Source organism: Panthera pardus, unplaced genomic scaffold, assembly GCF_024362965.1.
Source record: "Panthera pardus isolate Hobbes unplaced genomic scaffold, ASM2436296v1 HiC_scaffold_16, whole genome shotgun sequence".
NCBI lineage: Eukaryota > Metazoa > Chordata > Mammalia > Carnivora > Felidae > Panthera > Panthera pardus.
The window spans coordinates 135,783,032-135,806,596 of record NW_026526721.1 but is presented as its reverse complement, the minus strand read 5'-3'; the positions used below and the strand labels follow the sequence as shown (position 1 = coordinate 135,806,596).

At 40.8% G+C, this 23,565-nt stretch overlaps 2 protein-coding genes across 5 annotated transcripts in view; one reads left to right on the top strand and one right to left on the bottom strand.

Moving 5' to 3' along the window:
• KAT2B (lysine acetyltransferase 2B) overlaps nt 1-23,565 on the bottom strand; it is a 103,564-nt gene that overhangs the window by 56,363 nt on the left and 23,636 nt on the right. For all 4 annotated transcript variants that reach the window (XM_053903847.1, XM_053903846.1, XM_053903844.1 and 1 more), the window contains exon 2: nt 14,742-14,868. In XM_053903847.1, the coding sequence (XP_053759822.1) occupies nt 14,742-14,868 (127 nt within the window). The remainder of the gene's footprint in view (nt 1-14,741; nt 14,869-23,565) is intronic.
• LOC109257779 (40S ribosomal protein S27-like) lies at nt 18,002-18,306 on the top strand. The gene has a single exon (XM_019434137.2). It carries the CDS (start codon nt 18,093-18,095, stop codon nt 18,249-18,251), a length of 159 nt encoding a protein of 52 aa, XP_019289682.2. The 5' UTR covers nt 18,002-18,092; the 3' UTR covers nt 18,252-18,306.

Genomic DNA, 23,565 nt, shown 5'->3' with positions numbered 1-23,565 from the left:
AGACTGTCAACTTGCTGAGCCCTGGCCTCCCCTTCCAAGACCCAAAGTGGGCCAGCAGCTAATATGTTCTAATAAACGTATACTTTAAGATCCAGAACTTGTCGGCACCAAAGTCTGGTCCTCATAGTGTTGAATTCTTTTTTTTTTTTTAATTGAAGTAGAGCTGATGTGCAACGTCACATTAATTTCAGGCGTCCAACGTGGTGATTCGACGAGTCTCTATGTTACAGTATGCTCAGCAGCCGTGTAGCTATCACAAAATCACCGGCTATATTCCCTGTGGTATACCTTTGGTTCCCATGACATGTTCATTCCATAACTAGAAGCCTGAGCTTCCCCCTCCCCATTTCACCCAATTTGCCCATCCACCCAACCCCTGTCCTTTGGCAACCACCGGTTTGTTCTCTGTATTTATGGGTTTGTTTCTGCTTTTTGACAGTGTTAAATTCCTATGTTTCCACATAAGAATTCCTATGTTTCCCCATGCCTGTGAATAGTTCAGTGAGCCAAGAATATCATATTAGTGTAAAAACTGAATAACGGCCCTTTCCCTTAGCCTTTCTGAGCAATGCAATGAAATCTCACTATCATTGCAGCCAAGTCCCAAGACCTATTTGAGCTTCAGATTCAATGCCTTCCACGGTCAGGCCCCCAAACGCATTTTTCCCACCTTTGTTCTGTAAGATCTCTAGTTAGTGACCTAGCCACTGACCTTCTCTCCCATGCCCCTGTCCTCTCTTCTACCCAAATCCAGTCCATCTATCAAGGTTATTACATTTAATCCTCAAACCATCCCATGAATAGGTATTAGTCATCCCATCTGACAACTGGAGAAACTGAGGCTCAGAGAGAATGGATGCTGTTTCATCCAATGTCACTTAGCCAACAAGGCAGAGCCAGGGTCTAAAAGTGAAAAATGCTTGACCCAAATTCCAAATTCCCAAAAAGCACACTTTTTGTTGATTAGCTGATTCACTTCAAGTCCTTCCTCACTTGCAAAGGGTCCTCTAGGTAAACCACTCAACCCCTATCCCAGGAGCTCTCCTGGGTCAGGATCCCCTCTCTCATCTCTGCATCCCCAGCATTTATCACTATGCTTGCCACAGAATAGGCAATGGCACTTTGAGGGAAACCTCTTGGGTACAGCTCTTGGCATGCTGGCTTAAAAATGAAGTGTTTGAGATCATTTTTAAAGAGAGACTAAACCACGTAGAAGATTTCCCTTGCCTTCTTAAAGGAGATGGAACTGGGGCATCTGGGTGGCTCAGTCGGTTGTGCATCCGACATCGGCTCAGGTCATGATCTCACAGCTCGTGAGTTGGAGCCCCGCGTAGGCTCTGTGCTGACAGCTCAGAGTCTGGAGCCTGCTTCAGATTGTGTCTCCCTCTCTCTCTGCCCCTAACCTACTCGCATTCTGTCTCTGTCTCTCTCAAAAATAAACATTGAAAAAAAAAATTTAAAAAAAAAAGAGATGGACCTAAAGATTATTGAGGAATACTTGTCAGGTGTCAGGCATGGGTCAGTCTACCCCAGAGACCATGGTGCTCTTGTCATTAATCCACAAAACTCAATCATCAGACTGGGACAGAGAACGCTGCTGGTACCCTCCCCTTACCACTTCAGGTATACCTTCTGGCGTCCAATTACGGGCAGCTCCATTTCTCTACCTAAGGGCTTTTCCAGTCATTGTAATCTGCTCTGCCATCCACCTGCCCCTCAAAAGAAGCCCTTAACCCAAAGCCAAGACATCCGCCTATAAATAAATACCCCAGATCCCTCATCCCTCAGGCTGAATAACTGGCTCCCAGATTTCCCACTCCCCACCCAAAATTAAGTAGCAGTTGCCCAAGGTGGGAGCTGGCTCAGTAATTCACCCTCTCTTGGCCGCTTTTTCCTCATTTCACCCTTCTACTCCCCTAGCTTCATGCCAAATAAACTACAGGCATTCAAATCCCTGTCTTAGGATCTGCTTCTGAGGGAGCTCAAACTAAAATATGCAGTCAAATGCATTTTCAGAGACTCAAGAGGATTAAATACCAAGAGGCTGAGACTTGTAAATTGTCCACAAGGAAGCCAGATTAAAGAACTCATAATTAGAGAGGCAGAGGACACCCAACTTTCCTTCCTTTCTCACGTGGAAAAATAATGGAAAGGCAGAGTGATGGGCCCAAGGTCATGGACCATTGGTAAATCAGCGTGATGTGCACATAAGTGTGCGTGGTGTGCGTGTGCACGCACATATGCACCCCATAGAATACTTTTAAAGGTAAGAGAAGAAGGAAATTTGTTTATCTGTCTGCCTTAGGTACTGTGGAATAAATCTAATGGATACATCTAAACTAGAAAATGCCAACACTGTATCATCACATTACCAAATAGAAAAAGAGTAACCAACTAAACTATTTCTCAGAACTTAAGTAACTTGTATCGTAAAAAAAAAAAAAAAAAAAAAAAATTACAAATATATATAGGAGTATAAATAAAACATTAATATTCAAATCTATTACTTCCTACTTGGCTATCCAACATGTGACTTCATCATTTCCTAAAAGCTACCCAAAATTAGACTTCCTTTTAGGTATAATGTTTGCCAGGTCACTTTTTTTTTTTTTTTTTTTTAAGTCTGTGCAAAATTTTCCTTGAGGTCAGTCTGGAGCCTTTGGGACACAGGCCTCATTCTGAAGACAACTAGGTCAAAATTTTTATGTCAGTTATTTACAGAAATAATTTTACTGAAAACTGCTTTTGCCTTGTAATGTTTAATTGCTTTCCAGTGATAAGCTATGAAAGCAATCGGTTTATAACATGACATCAATTCCTTCAGATTCTCCACCATACGAAACAATCTAATTAAGGTGCTAAGATAAGTGGGTTTAACTCATCGAAGTACAAGCCATGATTTATTTTTAAAACCAGTGGTTCACTTTCTTTAAGCCACAAAACACTTAACCCAAATGAATTCTTCTTCTTTTTTTTTTTTTTTAAGTAGGCTCCATGCCCAATCCAATGCCACTCTTGAACTAATGACCCTGACATCAAAACCTGAGCTGAGACCAAGAGTCAGATGCTTAACAGACTCAGCCACCCAGGAGCCCCAGCCCAAAGGAATTCTTAATCAGAATTAGAAAAAGTTGCTCTGATTGAAACAGAAGTTAGAGGCATCTATTATCAGAAGGGGGGCTTGGGGGCATCCCCTCCCCTTGTTGGGGCTCTACAGTTTGAAAACCACTGTTTAGAACCATCATCCAGCATATTCTGAAAAAGAGACATTAAAATGCTTAAAAAGTAAGACCCGAGGAAATTTCTTTCCTTCTGATTCTGCCCATAATGAAATCCATGATCTCTCCTCAAAGCTCTGTGTGTAAGCCAAAGCACAAAGGACTAAGGAGCTGAAGACTGGGAGGCCTGTGGGTTAAATGGAACAGCAAGTTTCCCAGAAGGAGGGAGGGAAAGGGGAAAGGCTGTGCCGGGCAAATGGGGCTAACATTTGCAGCACAAGAGGGTAGGTATCTCTTCCTCTGAGAATAAGGGTGGGTGTGGGGTGAAACCAGCCCCCAGATTCAGGCGAGCTTCCTCACTGTCTCTCAGAGTAACCACTTTTCCCTGTCCCTACCTTGCTGGTCATTGGGATCTCAAGCCTAGAGTACCAAAATAGCCCCAGACTGTTTTCTCTGCTCCCAGGATACCCTTCCTAAAACACCACTTTCTTCAAACAACCCCTTCCCTACCAAATCCAAAGACTGACTCCTTGCGGCTGCTGACCAGAAGTGGACAGGACTTACTCAGGAGCCCACAATCAACCCCAACCCATGCAAACACCCAGGTGCACTTCACTCTAGCTACAAAGCTAAACTATTTACTATACTGATAATCAACTCATATTTAACTAAAAACAGTCACTCATAATTGAAAATAACCCTTCTTTCAATTTGGAAAGCAATCTGTGCTTCAGTTTGGAAGCACATTACTAAAAAATAAAAGTAAAAGTAAAAATCTGTAAACTACGTTGTACAAATCTATAGCAGTTAATCTGCCACAGAACTCGTAAGGCTGAATCATTGCTATTTAAAGCTTTTGTAGGGGCCCCTGGCTGCCTCGGATGGTAAAACATGCAACTCTTGATCTCAGGGTTGCAAGTCTGAGCCCCATGTTGACTGTAGAGATTACCTAAAAATAAAATCTTCAGGGGCGCCTGGGTGGCTCAGTTGGTTAGATGTCTGACTTCAGCTCAGGTCATGATCTCACAGCTCTGTGTATTCAAGCCCTGCATCGGGATCTGTGCTGACAGCTCAGAGCCTGGAGACCGCTTCAGATTCTGTGTCTCCCTCTCCCTCTCCCTCCCTCTCTCCCTCTCTCCCTCTCCCCTCTTTCCCTCTCTCCCTCTCTCCCTCTCCCCTCTCTCCCTCTCTCTCTCTCTCTCTGCCCCTCCTCCACTCACACACTCTCTTTCAAAAATAAATACACATTAAACAATTTTTAATAAAAAACTAAAATCTTTAAAATAAACAAATAAAGCTGTTGTATATGCTCCCTAGTTTAGCTTCCACCACCAGGGAAGTTTGCATCAATGTAGACTCTCAACTGTGAGAGCATAATGTGCCTTCCCCCACTCCTGCCTCCAGTGAAGAATCATTCTCGGTAATTAAATTAGCCTTTTGAAAATTAATGAGTCCCCCACTGCTTTGATTTGCATTCACTGAAATGCCCTTGGAGGTGTTTGTTTTTCCGTGTTACTGGCCATTTGTATTTGTTCTTTTGAGCACTATTCATGTCCTCTGCCTGGTTTTCTTAGGATGTTGGTCTTTTTCTCATTGCCTTGAAAGAGCTTTAAGTCCTTCATGTTCATTGTAAATGCTCCTGGATTTTGTTGCGGTTTGGGGTGGGTTGTAAAGGAATCTTAAATTTTTTGTAAAGTCAAATCTATGTTTGGCCTTTCTTTAAGGCCTTGCTTGCAAAGGTCTTCCCTACATAATCTGAAGATGACAAAAATGTATTTTCTCCTAGCTCTTTAACAGGTTCTTAATTTATTTTATTTTTTATTTTAGAAAGAGAGAGCAAGCGAGAGGAGGGAAGGAGAGAGAAAGAGAGAGAATTTCAAGCAGGCTCCATGTCCGATCCCACCACTCTGGGATCACGACCAGAAACCAAGAGTAGGACACTAACCAACCGAACCACCAAGGCAGCCGAACAGGTTTGTTTTTAAAATATAAAACATTCCTCCACCAAAATGTCAACGTCATAAAAGACAAAAAACAAAATAATATAGAAAAAAAGCTGAGGAACTGTTCCTGATTAAAGGAAACTAAAGGGACCTGCTGTGAAATTGTAACTTGTAATAAAATATATATATTTAGTCTTTGTCCCCTGTCCTGGCACAGTGCTTTTTCCTCCCCACCCCCCACTGTGCTTCTAAAACCCTTGGAATTTCCTAAGTAGTAAGAGCAACAATGCGAAAGGAGTATCTTTTGTTATTCATAACAAGTCCTCTGCAACCACACCTGAATTTAAGTCACTGACCTTTTAGAAAGTCCCTATGGATGGGGGTGCTGATTGCCAGGGGAACCAAATAAGTGACTAAGGGTTGGAATTTTCAGTCCCACCTTCTGTACCTATGATGGGGGTGGGGAGTGGTCTGGAGGCTGAATTAATCACTAGTAGCCAAAGCTTTAATCAATCATGCCCATATAATGCAGTCTCCATAAAAACCCCAGCTGAAGGGGTTTGGAGAGCTTCAAGGCTGGTGCACACAGGAAGGTGCTGGGAGAGTAGTGTGCTTAGAGCTTCGTGCTCCTTTCCTCCAACCTCTCTTCCAAATGGCTGACCCTGAACTATAATCCGGTGGGGTTTTTTTTTAAATGTTTATTTATTTATTGAAAGAGAGAGAGAGAGAGAGAGAGAGCGCGAGCGCCTGCACAAGCAGGAGAAGAGGAGACAGAGAGGGACACAGAATCCCAAGCAAGCTCCACACTCAGTCCAGAGCCTGACACAGGGCTCGAACTCATGAACTGTGAGATCACGACCTGAGCCGAAATCATGAGTCGGATGCTCAACCAACTGGGCCACCTGGGCACCCCTGAACCACTAATCAAAGAAACTGTTTTCCTGAGATCTGTGAGTCACTCTAGAAAATTATCCAACCCCAGGAGGGGGGCATGGGAATCTCCAGCTTACAACCAGTTGGTCAGAAACACAAGTGAAACTGGGACTTGCCATTGGCATCTCAAGTGGGAGGAAGGAGGGGGACCGAGCCCTTAACCTGTGGGGTCTGTACTGACTATAAGGCCATTAGCGTCAGAACTGAGTTAAGAATTGCGAGACAGCCTGTAGTTGTCCACTGGAGCACTAGAGTATTGCTGATGAGAAAAACCCCACACATTTGGTGCCAGAAGCGTTCGGGAAGTATTGATTGTGAGCAAACTGTTTTCCTTTCACATGACAACTAAGCACACTCGTGATTCTAGACTGGGTGCTTAATGTGAAAGACAATATCAGTTGGGGTCAGCTGATAAAAGTAGAATACAAACGTAGATTAAAATATTACATTAATGCTAAAATATACTGAAGTTGGTAACTGAACTGGAATTATGTAAAAGAACGTCCTTATTTTTAGTAAATACACATTGTAGTATTTAGGGGGAAAGGGCCATGATGTATATATATGCAACTTATTTTCATATGGTCCAGAGGGGAAAAAATGTATATACAAATACACACAGGAGCCCCTGGGTGGCTCAATCAGTGAGGCCTGACTCTTGATTTCAGCTCAGGTCATGATCTCATGATTCGTGAGCTCGAGCTCCAGTCGAGCTCCACTGACAGTGCAGAGCCTGCTTGGGATTCTCTCTCTACCCTTTCTCTCTGTCCCTTCCCTCATGCATGCATGCGTGCTCTCTCTCTAAAAAATAAATAAACCTAAAAAAATACACACAAACTCAAATATGTGAGTCTCTATGTATATTTATACATATATGAGAGCCAATAACAAAGGAAATCGGGCATAAATCTGAAGTAAATCTGAGCAAAATCTATATGGGATGTCCTTTGTTACTAGTCTAATGACTTCTCTATAGGTTTGAAATTATTTCCCAATAACGGCTTTTTAAAAATCTTTCATCCCCACCACCACCCCCGCCAAAAAAAAAAATCTTTCATTCACTTGGAATTTAATAATCAAATATAAAGGACCCTGTTTTCATTCCAAATAGTCTTCCAAGGACATGGCACAGAGCATCGATATAATTTTCCAAAATTGGCCAACCCTTTACTTGTGGGAAAAGCTTGCTCTTTCTGGTGGGCCATGGCTTCCCCCAGGGTCCATCGTGTGCAGAGGACAGGGGGAAGCGGAGGGAAGGTGTGAGCCAGAAGACTGGGGGGGCAGGGTCTGCTCTCTTCGTGTCTCTCCAGGAGGATGTACCTTGGCACCTCTCAGTGCAACACCCAGGGTGCCCCAGAGAGACCTGCCAAAGGCCTGCTGCCAAGGATCACGGTGCAGCTGTTGCCTTGCTGGGAACAGGAAGCACACTGTCACCATGTGCTGTGACCCTCTCTAAGCTCTGGCTCCGTGCATCACTGGCCTGCACTTCTCTTGAGGACAGCCTGCCCGTCCTCACATGCCCTGCAGTGTGAACAGGCAGCAGCTGGGCGGGCGGCTAACATGTCTCCGCTCCCTTGGACTGGAAAGAAAGCAAACAGCACAGCACCCGTAGCGTTTGTAAGCTGTTCAAATATATTTTTTTTGCTCATGGGAATTTGAGGTCAAAGCTAGAAGAGGTAAAACAGATTCCTTCAATGAAACCTTCTGAATAAGCACCTTCTGCACTAACGTCTAAAAGTTTATAATTTACAAGTGGTTTCCTCTTTTGTAATCTCAGATCTGGATGGAGAAAAAGAGAAGTTTAAGATTAAGAGCCCTTTAGATGAGTTCAGTCCAATATATATAGAATATAAGACACATATATATATGTAAGTATACTAGCAGCCACTTTTAAAAAGGTGAAATTAGGGGTGCCTGGGTGGCTCAGTTGGTTAAGCATCCGACTTCTGCTCAGGTCATGATCTCACGGTTCGTGAGTTCGAGCCCTGCGTCAGGCTCTGGGCTGATGGCTCGGAGCCTGGAGCCTGCTTCCGATTCTGTGTCTCCCTCTCTGCTCCTCCCCTGTTCAAGTTCTGTCTCTGTCTCTCAAAAATAAATAAATGTTAAAAAAAATTAAAAATACATAAATAAAAGGGTGAAATTAATTTATTAATACATTTTATTTAGCCCAATATATACATTATTCAACATGCACTCAGTGTAAAAAATTATTAATATTTTGCATTCTTTTATAATACTAAGTCTTCAAAACCAGGGTGCGTTTTACACTTTCAGTGTTTTTCAATTCAAGTTAGCCACGCGTGACTAGTGGTTACTGTTTTGGACAGTGCCGGTACAGATTTTCAACTGTGAAAGCTCCCCTAAATGCTACCAGCCATTTTTTAATATTAAGGAATTCAGTGAGTGCTTATCAATGAAGGAATAAGCCCAATTATGCCCAAGGCACTGAATATATTAGGAACTAGAGAAAAAGTACTTAACCTTAGTCTACTACAAAAAGCCTACAATACATTATTATATAGTTATATATTATATAATCATTTATTATATATCTTAGATGTATAATTAAGAATAATTATAGTATGCAAGGAACATTGCAGTACAGCTCCAAGAGGCCTTTATTCTTTCCACCAAGTTCCAGACAAGTCAAACCTTGGGGGTGAGCAGGGTTCCCCTGGAGGAGAACGAAGGAAAGGCACTGCGGGTGTTGTGAGCCTCTGCATCCACAGTAGAGGTGGGAGAAAATAGAACCTTCAGAGGGGCGCCTGGGTGGCTCAGTCAATTAAGAATCCAACTTCGGCTCAGGTCACGATCTCAAAATGTGTGGGCTAGTGTGTGGGCTTGAGCCCCGCATCGGGCTCTGTGCTGACCGCTCAGAGCCTGGAGCCTGTTTCGGATTCTGTGTCTCCTTCTCTCTCTGACCCTCCCCCATTCATGTTCTGTCTCTCTCTGTCTCAAAAATAAATAAATGTAAATAAATAAATAAATAAATAAATAAATAAATAAATAAGCATTAAAAAAAAAAAAAAAAAAAAGACCTTCAGAGAACATGGACCAGCCTGGTAGCCAAAATGCAGCTCATGTTCTGTCTCTCTCTGTCTCAAAAATAAATAAATGTAAATAAATAAATAAATAAATAAATAAGCATTTAAAAAAAAAAAAAAAAAAGACCTTCAGAGAACATGGACCAGCCTGGTAGCCAAAATGCAGCAGAGGCGGGGCAGGCAGTGAGGGCTAGATGCCAGAGGCCCAACAATCCTCAGCGAGAGCTGAACTTCACTCTGAGAATAATGGGAGGCTCAGAGGGGCTAAACACGAGAACGCTTAGCTCAAATTAGATCACTACTTTCTTGGGACGCTGAGTGCACAAGGATGGAGCTGGGGACTCCAGGTGCTCCTGCTACAGAGAAGGAACCTGAATTCAGGGAAAGCTGAAGGAGGCACAGGCAAGAAAAGCAACAGGAAGGACTTCATGACCCAAGGAAGGTAGGGAGAAGTAACTCACGTGAACTGAGCAGAAAAAAAATGACCAGATGTATCTATCCCCTTAACTCCTACTGTATACCAGACTCGCAGCTCCTGACAACTCTGAAACCTATGTGTAAAAGACAGCATTAGAAACACAAGGGGGCCTGGCTGGCTCAGTCGGTGGGGCACGCGACTCTTGATCTAGGGGTTGTTGGTTTGAGCCCCACGTTGGCTGTAGACATTACTTACAAAGAAAATCTTTACAAACAAAACCAAACAAAACAAAAGGGAGAACACCCAGCCACAGAAACATGCTGACTTGACCCAGATGGCTGGGTCCAGTGTGCCGGGCCCCCTATTTCTATCATTTGGCATCTACACAGTACATACGTAAATGGGAACAAGAAGTGATTAAGTGGTGGAGGTCTGTGCAGTGTGGGAAGGCTGAAGAAAATGTGTTGGGTCAATGATTTACCTGTGATTTAAATGTCTGAATTAGTCCATGAGGAAAACACTGGTAGTCCCTTCATACCTCATGCTATTCAAGAAAATAAGCTCTAGTGTAATTGGTTAGTGCCAGTCTTTACTTTCCTTAGAAAGTTTCCACTGTAAATAAGCAAGTAAGCAGAGGTAACCATAGTAAAAAAGAACTGTCAATTTCTACCACTGTAATGTTTAAACACGAGTGTATCTGTGTGATGTATGTGTCTTTATCAGGAAAAAGTGATGGCACGGGAAAAGTAACCAAAAACCTCCTATTTACAACTGCAGAAAACTATCATTAGTCAAATTTAATAATCAGTGTATCCTGGCAGAGGTCAGAACAATGAACTTCAAAATGACAACAAAAATTCCAATTGTGTTTGATCACAATGGAGCATTTCCTCCTTCCCGATCATAGAAGCAGACTGCTATTCAATCAAATAAGCAATCCCCAAATAAGGAACTTTTATTAATACTAAAATAAGGAGAAATGTTTGGGCCAATGAAGTGCTTTGTTAAATTTTTGTAATCTGAACTTGACTGTCCCAATCTCAAATGACAAATAATTTCAGACAACGGACTCGAATGTTGCCAGGCCAGCGCTATCCAAAGGAAATATAATGTGAACCACAGGTGTAATTTTAAGTCTTCCATTTGGAAGACCATTTTCCATTGGAAAAAGAAACAGGTGAAATTAATTTTAATAATATATTTTATTAACCCAATATACTTAAAATACCATTTCAACATATAATCACTATTAATGAGATAGCTCATCTTACCTTTTTTCATACTAAGCTTTCAAAATCTGGCACGTATTTTATACGTACAGCTCATCTTAATTTGGAGTAGCTATATTTCAAGCGCTCACTAACTCAAGTAGCAAGTAGCTATAACGTTGGACAGCATGGGTCTAGACTAACCGTTTTATTCTGTGGATGAAAACTGAATCACAAAGGGATTGGGAAAGTGCTGTGCCAGGCCTAGAATTCTGGTTTCCTAATTCACAACTGAACGTTCCTTCCACTTGGCCAGACTGTCAGTCCTATGTTTTGTACCCAGGAGACAGGGAAGAGTGTCCAATGACAGGCCAAGGACACCTGGGAGGGAAGTAACTGTCAGGAGACCGCATGAAACCAGAGCTCACTGTCAAAAGAAAATGTATGGCTGAACCAAACAGTATCGGACAGCAAAGCAACAGAACAGACATCATCTCAATCGATAAGCCTGAAGGTTATGTGTTGATAAGCACGGGAATGTTACACATTGAAACATGTGCATGATCACTGGGGACTAAATCCACCAGGCTCAGCATAGTGACTGTGGAATCAGAATGGTGTACACAAATTTAAATATATTTGAGAATTCAGGCCATCATTTCTAACAGAATTCCTTATACCCTAATCTCTACTGTTGGCATAATTTAATCTGCATAAATAGGAAAATACGTGTGGAACTTGATTTAAATACTCTGGCAAAAGAAAAAAGTGAGGGGAGAGAAAATTGGCAAATTTTAGTAATTATTAAAGCTGGGTGATGAGTACAAGGCACTTATTAAACTATTCTTCCTGGGGCGCCTGGGTGGCTCGATCGGTTAAGCGTCCGACTTCGGCTCAGGTCATGATTTCACGGTCCGTGGGTTCGAGCCCTGCGTTGGGCTCTGTGCTGACAGCTCAGAGCCTGGAGCCTGTTTCAGATTCTGTGTCTCCCTCTCTCTCTGCTCCTCCCCTGTTCATGCTCTGTCTCTCTGTCTCAAAAATAAATAAACGTTAAAAAAAAATTAAAAAAAAAAAACAAAAACTATTCTTCCTACCTTTACATACTGTGAACTTTTCCAGGATAAAAAGTGTTTTAAAAGGAGTATAAGAGAGAGGAAACATAACCTCAGAAAAAGGTTTTCTAGAGCCCTGATACTAAGACCAAAAAATAAACTGTGAGATCCTGCCAATAATTCTAAGAGCACTTGAAAATGTACAGACATTTCAATTTTAGAAAAGCACACTGAAGAGAGACAGAGGTAAAAGGGGTGGGGAGGGAAAGGACAGAGACGAGGAAAAATATTTTTAAAACACCAACAACCTCAATACCCTGAGAAAATCACTGTCAGCAACTCAACATAATCCTTCCAGATCCTTTCCTGTTAGCATATATTGAAAAAAAAATATGTCATATCTTCTAAACTGATAAAATGAGATTATACTCATGATGCCATTCTTAAGTCAGCATGCCTTCGTGGGAATGACCACCTTCCATGCAGTTCTCGAAGGGTGCAGAGGAGGGCTGGGCACGTGACAGATGCTACACCAATCAGATCCTATCCTCCAGGGATGTAAATCCTCCTAAACTGATACTCCCGGGGGCTGGGCAGATAGAGCTGAATCATCCAGTGGGGGTGTCCTGGACAGAAGGCCCATAGATTTCTGCAGCTGAGATCCCTGAACAAGACTAAAACTGGGTTTCCCTGTGTTTTCAGCTTCTGGAAGCTACCTTCTTATAAACACTGTTTTCCTATTTAAGCTAAGCAGAACTCCTATCTGTTGGCCGAAGTTCAAGAACTCTGGGAGTATGGTAATACTACCACTAACAGCAAGAAGAGCTAAGAGTAATGCATTAATTTGCCAGGTACTGATCTAAAATTTTTATGTTTTATCTCATTTAATCCTCACAACAATCCTATGATATCAATACTGTTACTAACTCGGTTTCAGAGCTGAGAAAATGGAGCTCCAGGTAAACTGAATAACATGCCCCGCTCACAGCTACTGGTTGTAAAACCAAGATTTTATCTTGGGCTGGTGGATCCTTAAGTCCTAAATTATAAAAGCTCCAATTAAGCTACTTTATAACTTGCTTTTTTCATTAATGATATGTTAAGAATGTCTTTCCATATTGGAAAATACATCATTTTTAATAGCCATATTGAATTTTATAATATAGATTGTCATAATTCAAGCAATTATCTCCTACTCTGGGATACTTAGGTTGTTTCTAGTCTTTTAATATCATGAATAAAGCTGTAATAATGTTCTTTTAGTTTTGAGGACACATCTTGATTTACAAATAGGTTAAATTTCTGGCATGGATCTGCCAGGTCAAAGGATATGTACTTTTTTCCCTATTCTTGATTGTGTATCAAATAAGAGTATTTGTTTTCAAAGCTAGTTGAGAAATATAAAAGGGAACAAAGTTAGCTTTTCTTTGTAAAAGGCCATTTCTGCCTTTGGGCATTCATGTGTGTTTACATGCTCAGAATGGAGACAATCTGCTCAGCTAAGAAAGAAGGCTCTGTTTTTAAATGTTAATTGATGTAAGATAATTGGATTTCCCAATCAATACCAAATACAGTTCAAGCACAGTGCTTAAGAAGTTCCTGAGCCAGCTTTTTATTGCATCATATTTCCTGAGGCAAATTCTAAAGGGCACTCGCTCTGGGATCAATTGTGGAAAAGGTAAGTTATAAGCAAAGGTGTTTCTGTAACTCTTGGAATCCATCCTTTGCACTGTTTTTTTCAAAAATCAGAACTTACATTATTTCAGACACCAGTTATACAATGATGTAATTATGTGTTTATGGTATGTTTATTTCTTTTGTGAGATCAATGTTCTCTATTTCCTTTCTCAGAAGGTTACTTCAGTGCAGTAACTTCCTGGAAGGATCACATTATCTACTTTTCTGCTCTGTAAGGATTGAAATACTCTCCAGCTAAGTACAAAATAAAACTTCAGACTCGGCCTGACATCACGCTACCTTGAAGGCTGATGCTGCACCGTTTCATATCACCAGGAAGCTCGAAAGAAAGATGATGTCAAAAAGAAGCCACCTACTTATGGTCAGGGGGAAAAAACCGCTTCAGTGACCAGGCTCTGCCCAGAACAACCCTGGACAGTAAACTGAACATGCAAGACGTTCTCTGGGAGACTGGATAACCAAAGGGGGAAAAGTAAGTATAATATTCCAAGATGGTCCTTTATGAACTAGAATTTTAATATCTAGGGAAAACTACCCGTTAACTTTTATCTACCCAAACCAAATACAATTTTTAAAATTTTATCTTAAATCGAGTATCAAGACAAGAACATATTAGCACAGTCCAGTTGAGTAACTCTGGCAGAGCCTATCTTTCCAAACTGACAATGATTATCTTGCCAGGGATAGATAAGAAAGTTGAAAGGGAGAACACAAGTAAACATTCACCAAACACAACCCCAGTGAAGAAAGAGCTACCAGATGCAAGAAAATAAACAATATAAAGATAAAATGAAGCACTTCCAGCAAGTTCAGGGAATCAGAAAATAAAATAATAAAAATAATAATAACAATAATGATTAGACAAAGACCCAGTTGGTTGAGGCTTAGATCCTGGAGATCAAAGACCTTCAGGCTCCCATCAGAATGAATGAGGACACATTACACTCTATTCTAAGCCACTCAATGGCCGTGGTCCATCTTATCCAGCAATCCCCCAGTGGAATCCAGCTCTTAGGGAAGGGGGGAGAGATGGATAAGGACTCAGTGCAAACAGTGCAGAGCTTGTCTCACATTAAGCAAATTCATGAGACTAAATAGACTCTTTTGTTACTGCCTCAAAAAGAGGTAAATAGCATGCGAGTTTGGTTAACCCACGGAATTAAGTAAGTTAGAACTTTCAGGCAACGAGGACATCGTTCACGTTCCCTTGAAGATTTAGGAACTCACCTAGGGCATGGCTACAACTCCGGCAGGATTCTGTTAGACTGACAATTATTTGCTGCAGATCAGCTCTGGGGGGAGTAGGAGAAGGGTTGGGGTTTTTCCAGCCATTACATTTACAAGACTCCTCGGCCTAAAAAAGGAATAGAGAAAATCATGTAACAAGCAGCAATGGACTCAACATTTTACGTGAGATCAATACACACTAGTTAGAAGACAGCTACCCTCCCCGCTCCTGACTTTGTAACTTTCGACATACGCACAAGAAACAAAAACAGAGAAAAAGGCAAAGGGAGTGTTTGATCCAGGCATTTTGTGTTTTCGTAGTTTTTTTGTTTGTTTCTTTTCTGCTGGCTGGAATGTGAGTGCTGCAGCTCAGACAGCAGACCCATACACTTTGGTACCTTTGGTACCATTGCCCCAAGCAAATGTCCATGGAATGGTCAGTTCCTAGGGAATCCATCCAGAAAGCTTCTCAAGGCAACAAGCCAGATTCCTGAGGTACCTGGAACACAGCCAGGGCCTTGGCCATGATTGAGCCTTGCAGGTTCGAAGGCCCCACCCCACCCCACCCCACCCCCACCCCCCGCAACTCTGCCCCAAGGACAAGAAAGGAAACCCGCGAAACTGAGGAAGTTAGCAATCTTAAGGACTTGAGGAGGGACACGCCCAGGGGAAGCCACATTTGCTGGCTTCCAAGTCCTTCCAAGTAGGCTCCAGCTTTAGAAAGAGAGAGGGTTTCACGGTGTAGTCTGGGATTTCTACCTGTGATATTTCTGAGGTTTCCTGAACTACAACACTATTATTTATTATTTTGGCAACACTTAGTAGATATCTTCCATACTCTCCACATTCCCCTACCTTCTTTGAGAACAGTGAATACAATCTAGCCTTTTTATAGTGACTTGGGTTATAAAATGTAGGACAAGGGATGGAAAGATATCAACTATTTTCAAATGTAAAAATAGCATGAAACATAGCTGGCTGATTGGGGGTGAGAGCCTTCTATGTACACTGTCCAATATGTAACCATTAGCCACATGTGTCTGTTGAGCACTTGAAATGTAGCTAGTCCAAACTGAAATGTGCTGCAGATTTACATACCAGATTTAAAACACTAATGCAAAAATAAAATATTGCATTATTAATGTTCACACTGGTTACATGTTGAAACATTAATATTTTAGGTGCATGGAGTTAAATAAAAGGTATTAAAATTCATTTGACCTGTTTCTTTTTACTTTTTTAATGTGGCTACTGGAACATTTAAAATTACATATGTGGTTCACATTCTACTTCTTCGGGTAGCACTGGTCTACAAAACATCGCATAAATTTTTGTGCTCAGGCTTTGTGTTCGATCTTTGATCAGAGATTTTTTTCTTCCCGCTTCCCACCACCTGCCACCCGCCAGCCCACAAACCCCATAGCAGATGGCTGAAGTTAGAAGTCTAATTTGTAGAAAATTGGAGAAAGGCTGCTACCTTAACCTCACACAGAAAATTCTCCAAGACAGGGACAGTTTCTGAAGTGTGTGCACACATAGGAGAATAAGAAATAAAAGAATACATAACTGGCAAGGCAAGAAGGGCCAAGGTGAAAGAAGGAAAACGTGTTTCTACAGATAAGACCCTATGCTTTTGAAGATAAGTCCTTTGCAGTGGGCCCTGCGAATGTTGGCAAGCCCAGCCTGACTGCTTCTCACATTTTATCACATTTTATCATCCATGAGGATGGAGAAGGCAAGACCAAAAACAGCAACTTAACAGCACAACCCCCAATGAGTAGTAGCTCAAGCAACCCTCTTATGTTTGGCCAGGCATCAGGAAGGATCTGACTATCAAACCCTACTCCTCACTTACTAAGCTGAACTGGGCCGTGAAATTCCCTATAATGAGCCATCCACTTCTTCAGAGACTGGAAAGGTCTCAAAGGGCCATGTTTTTGAGAAGGACTCTCATGACAACTTCCATCCAAGAAAGCATCCCTATAATCTTTGTAGGGATGGAGGAAAACACCCCCATTGTGGATCATTCCTCTCCTAGCAGTGGAATAGCTACCCAAGGGACTCCCACAGCCTCTGACTTCTCTGAGCAGCTGCCCTTTCCAAAAAAAAAAAACTCTTGGTAGAAAAAGAAAAATGATGACAATAGTAGTCCAAACAAATCGATTAAATACAGCAGGACAAATCTAAAAGGAAAAATAGCAATGGCCCAAAGCCTTTCAGTTTGTAGAACTAAATTCCAAGCCAAAGAACTACTATGCATATTGAGTCATTCATTGAACAGTATGTATTGAGGGCCTACTCTGTGCCAAGTACTTCTGCTAAGTATGGAAGGAAAGAACTAAAGATCCTGCCCTCATGGTGATGACGGATGGGGCAAACAGGCAACACAAATTAACGAAGTATATAGTATATTAGAAAGTGACAGTGCTATGGAAGGAAAGATGAAGAGATGGGAGAGGGGGTGGGGGAAAGGATAGGACAGAATCTGCAATTTTAAGTAGCTTTTTGAGAAAGGAGCAATAAAGCAAAGACTTGAAGGAGCAGAGGGAGGTGACCATTAGATGTCTGGTGGAAGAATATCCCAGACAGAGGAAATAAAGCAAAGTCAAGAGTGGCTGGCTTGATCAACAAAAAGCAAAGACCAGCATGGCTAGAGCACAGTGAGCAAAGGAAAGAGCTGAGCTGGAAGTAGGAGGAATCCTGCAAAGCCTCAGAGGCAGTAAGAAGGACTTCAGCTTGGTTACTTGACCTGTCGTGTCTCCCTCTCCAACAGGATCCTCTGGGCTTGAAACAGGGATAGGGACAGAACACAAGGACATGAGGCAAGATGTCTCCAAACTCATTTGTTTCTTTCATTTTTTCCTTTCCTCATTTGTGTAAAGCCTTCCCACTTTCTCTTGTCCTTTAGCATCACTCATAGAGGCATCCATTTTTCTGTCACTAGCTTATGTGAGCAAATAATCCAATTTCCTTTCACTTTTAACTTCCAATCCAGGATCAACTATGCATTATTCTATTACACAGGGAAGCATAATAACTACTCATACATTCCAGAATTTATAAATCTCTTTGCTATCTAGATAGAAAGGAACTCTACTCTAATACCTTAACCAAGGCCCAGCAACAGAACAAAGGATTCTTCTGAAACTACCATAAAGATGCCAAGTTGTCTAGTTAAGAGTTTCATCACTTAGCCTTTCTGGCAGTGACAACCTGCCCACAAGAACCTGTAGACTCATACCTTAGGAGCCATAGGAGGTCCTAGCGAAGGACCTCCTGCACCCATCCCTGGAAGAGGAGGAGAGGAAACACAAGAAGAAGCGCCTGGTACAGAGCCCCAACTCCTACTTCATGGACGTGAAGTGCCCGGGGTGCTACAAAATCACCACCGTGTTCAGCCATGTACAGACGGTGGTGCTGTGTGTGGGCTGCTCCACCATCCTGTGCCAGCTGACAGGAGGAAAAGCAAGGCTCACGGAAGAATGCTCCTTCAGACGGAAGCAGCACTAAGTGCACCCCGAGTCAACGTGAGTGGGGAACTATCTCAATAAACAGATTTTGCATACGTTCAAAAAAAAAAAAAAAAAGAGTTTCATCACTTACTAAGGCCCAAGATTAACTTTAGGCTAGAGATCAGGTGGGTAATAACTTAAGTTCAAAACCCCAAGGAATTATGTAATCTGGGATTCTGTCCTCATTCACTTTAGCTTTTGACAAACGATGGATTTTGCATCTGGGCACATTAGCAACGACAGCCTACGTCTCCTTCTTTGGCAGGTTGTCTATGGGCAGGCAGGAAAACTAGTAGGAACTCTGCATGGACCAGAGTAAGACTAACCTCTGCCAGCATTTGTAACTCCAGATTCTCAGAGAGACAGTGACCCAGTGAGACATGAATTTCCTTCATTATGAGGAAGCCTGAGAAGCCAACTTGCTCTCAACTGATCCAAAAGTATTTCTAGCCTATGTACTTCACCTCTACAAGAGGCATCAGCCTTGACAAAACACTACTCCGCAGTTCAAAGGTATGAGTCTACAGGTAAATCTCTCCATACTGTGCTTGGGGCTGAAATCCATGGGATCACGCCGTAGCTAAGGCAGTGTTGGGAATGGATTATCTCAGAAGACAATGCTAACGAGGAATGTTTTCTCTGTATTTGAAGGGTGGGTGGGAAGAATGCAGAGGGAAAAGAATAGACAGAATGTGAACCTTTCCTACTGACTCATGCACTGGCTATTTATTCATTCTTCAAACACTGAGCACTACTACATATCAATCATAGGACCAGATACAGAAGACACACAAGAAATTTCTCCAGAAATAAAAACCTACCCGAGTGGTTCTCAATGTTAGAGGCACACTAGAATTACTGGAGAGCTCTGCTAAGCCTAATACCACACCTGGCCCTAGATCAATTAAATCAGGATATCTGGGTATAGATCCCAGACATCAGTATTTTTTTAAGCTAGTGATTCCAATGTGTAGACAAACTTGAGCATCTCTGATCTAAAAGGAAGAGTTACTAGTAATGGATCCATTAAAAACACCCACACTGGGGTGCCTGGATGGCTCAGCTGGTTAAGCGTCCAACTTTGGCTCAGTTCATGATCTCATGGTTCGTGAGTTCAAGCCCCACACTGGGCTGTGTGCTGACAGCTCAAAGCCTGGAGCCTGCTTCGGATTCTGTGTTTCCCTTTCGCTCTGACCCTCCTCTGCTCACACTCAGTCACTCTCTCTCTCTCTCTCTCTCTCTCTCTCTCTCTCTCTCTCTCTCAAAAATAAATAAACATTAAAAAAAAAATAAAACACACATGCATACTAATAGGCCATGTCAGGAAGATCTACACAGACAAGGGGCTTTTCAAGTGGGAGGAGAGGAGGGGAACAAGAGTTCATTTTAGAAGGGAAACAGCAGATGTGTGCTTTGGAACATACTTCTTACCCATCGCTTCATGTATAGCTAAATATGTAGGTGCCTGCTTTCTCCATAACATTTCTATGTAATTAGAGACCAGTGGTACTCTCCTGAGGCTGGGTGACAGAGGAGAAAAGAGGAGAAAATTCTAACATCTTTGTGTCAGAATTTTCTAGGATTTTTATGAAGGGATAAAAGAATATGTATAGTTTAAAATTCTAAAATTATCACTATAAACAAATACATTATAAAATTACTCCTTTTGGAGGGGGGCTATCATTTATAGATCTCTGCCTGAACCTTGCCTTTTTTAGTCATGATATTTATCTTAAAAATTCAGCCTAGGGGCACCTGGGTGGCTCAGTCGGTTAAGCATCCAACTTCGGCTCAGGTCATGATCTCGTGGTTTGTGAGTTCGAGCCCAACACTGGGCTCTGTGCTGACAGCTCAGAGCCTGGAGCCTGCTTCAGGTTCTGTGTCTCCCTCTCTCTCTGCTCCTCCCCCACTCATGCTCTCTCTCTTTCAAAAATAAATAAACATTAAAAAAGAACTTTTTTAATAAAAATAAATAAATAAATATTCAGTCTAAATTAAAAAACAAAGGTTGAGAATCATCGGCCTAGAATAGATAAGACTTTGGGACTGAATCAAATAGGTGATGCATACCTATTCCTCCTGAAGCTCTACTCAGGAAATACATTCTCAGATATTTTCCCAGACAGCTGTATGGAAAGAGATGAGATCTTCTTGCAGCAAAATCTAAGAACTAGAACATTCTTTCAGGCCTTCCTGAACAGCCTTCCTCAGACTCTGAAGAAGCAAAGAGGCCAGGGATAGAAAAAAGGGGCCAGGTTACAGGAAAGACATGAATTTGAGGCTATCCATCGTCGTAAAAAAAGACTGGCAGGAAACTCAGAGTTCTTTCTGAGCACTCCTGCAAGGGCTCTTTCCCTTCTCCACTACCCCTCAACACCCTGCCCTCAACCCAATCATAGCAGCAACAGAAGGAATGGAGGCAAACTCAAGGTCAGCAAAATGTTTCAGCTTAGGTTGAAGTTGGTAGAAAGACCACAAGTGACAGTATACAGCATCAATGCCATGGTCAAGAGGAAAGGACTTGCAATTAAAGAAGTACAATTTCAAATCTTAACTCCAACACTTACTATGTGAACCTAGGGTGAATCACTTAACCTCTCCAAGCTTCCTAATCTATAAAGTGGGTTTTAAAGTACCTATCTCACAAGACTGTTGGAGGTATTAAGCAATTAATGTGGGTAGATGCTGAATAAGTGGAAATTGTAACAAAGATTACAGTGGCACTGATAATGATAATATGCTAGGAGTATTCTGTTAGGTGAAAGGTGAGCAAGGAACAAGGGCTCTACAAATCATGAGGAACTATGACAGTTAATACTTTTTTAAATTTTTTTAAATGTTTTATTTATTATCGAGAGAGAGAGAGAGAGGGAGAGAGAGAGAGAGAGAGAGAGAATGAGCAGGGGAGGGGCAGAGAGAGAGGGAGACAGAATCTGAAGCAGGCTCCAGGTTCTGAGCTGTCAGCACAGCCCAACGCGGGGCTCAAATTCGTGAACTGAGAGATCATGACCTGAGCCGAAGTCGGGCGCTTACCCGACTGAGCCACCCAGGCGCCCCGACAGTTAATACTTTAAAGCAAGGACTTGAAGAGGATGCAAGCAATGGGAGTAGTTTGAGAATATTGGCCTCAATCACTATGAAAGAGGCTACAGATCTTACTGAATAAAAGACTGAGCAGCTTATAAGTTACGTAAAAAATTATTTTCCTCAAAGAATAAATCAACTCCATGTCCACTATAGGCGAGAACAGTGAGAGGTCACTCAACGGCTCACTGGTGATCTCGGTGGACATTTTTACAAAAAGCAGAGGTGAAGAGAAAATGATGGCAGGGTTACATATATGCAATCACCCAGTAAGTACATAGTATATCAAAATCCATAGGATATGGTCAAGGCAACATTTAAAGGAAAACATATACCCTTAAATGCATATACGGGAAAAACACGAAGATTGAAAATAAGTAAACTATTCATTCAACTCAATGATCTAGAAAAAGAGTAACAAAATAAACTCAAGAAAAATTGACAAAAGGAACTTACATAAAAAATTTTTCAGGAAATCAATAACAAAGAAAATTATATACCTAACCAATATAATAAATGGTTGATTTTTTAAAAGACATTAAAAGAAACAAACTCGACAATTCTAATGAAGGCAAGAAAAAAAGAACAATGAGAAAGGAAATACAACTACAGATTTATTTTACAACTATAGATAAGTACTCTGTAGAACTTTATAACACTAAACGTGAAAAACTAGATGAATCAAGTGACTTTCTAGGAAAATATAAATTATCAAACCTGATTTAATAAGTAGTAAAGTTTTCTAACAACCCTAGAAGAAAATGAAAAGGTAGTCAAAGAGCTAAAAAAAAAAAGGCTCCAGGATCAGATGGTTTTATAGTAAGTTCCAGTTAATTCTCAAGAACTATCCAAAATAAATATAATGTGAACCACACATAAAACTTTTAATTTTCTAGTAGCCACATTTTAAAAAGTAAAAAAAAAAAAAAAAAAAAAGTGAAATTAATTTAATAAATTTATTTAATATAGTATGTCCAAAATATTACCGTTTCAACATGTAATCAGTATAAAAACACTATTAATATGACATTAATATATGATAGCACATTTCAGTTCAGACCAGCCACATTTCAGGTGCTCAACTGTCATTTGTGGCTGGTGGCTACCATACTGGACTCAGGAGAACAGATTAGTCCTTTGTATTGTAAACTGTTTCAGAGCATTAGAAAAAGACGCACACTCACATGTCATTCTACGAATCCAGTATAACCCTGCCACAAAAACAGAATACAGACAGCAAAACACACTGAAAAAATCACTAGCCCAATCTCACAAAAAAATTTTTAAAGAAAATGGAAATGAAATATTTGTAAATTAAATCCAACAGTACAATTAAAATCATGCATTTTGACCGACACCTAAGAACTAAGCAAAGTTTATCACAAGAATGCAAAGATAATCAATCATTGCAAACAAATTACATTAACAAATAAAGAAAAAATAATTACAATTGATGCCAAGGAAGCTTTTCATAAAATTCTATATCAATTTCTGATTTTAAAAAATTGCCAACTTGCCATAGAAGAAAATTCTTTTAACTCAAAAACATTATATTAAATAAAGAGATACATTATTCCTATTAAAGTTACCATAACAAGGAAGCCCTCAACACATCCACTGTTCAACACTGTCCTGGAAGTAGATAAAGACTATAAAAATTGGTAGGCAATTCTTAGAGATTATCAAAACTTATACAGAAATCAGTAAATTGACTAAAGAATAAGATCAACATATAAAAGTCAGAATCTTTTCTCTATGTCAGCAAGAACCACTTAGAAAATGTAATAGGGAAAAAAAAGATCCTAATAGCAAAAACCATCAAATACTTAGGAATAAATCTTCAAGGAGATGAGTAAGATCTGTATACAGAAAACTATAACTTTCTACTAAAGATTGGATAAATTTCCGTATTGAAATGAAGAAATATGCATTGTTCATGACAGGATGTAAACGTATTAATTTTACAATTTACAATATGGTAAATCTGTATTGTAAAGATAGCAATTCTCCTCAAACGTATAAGTTCCATAAACCAGATCAGTTGAAAGAATATATACACTTATGACATATATAACAAAGTATTAATATTCGGAATTTATAAAGATCATCTATAAAACAAGAAGTAAAAAGCACAGTCTGACAGGGAAAAATTTGTAAATCCAGATGATTCCAAGAAAAATGGATGCTAATGTTAAATAAACCTATACAAAATGGTCAAAATAACTAGT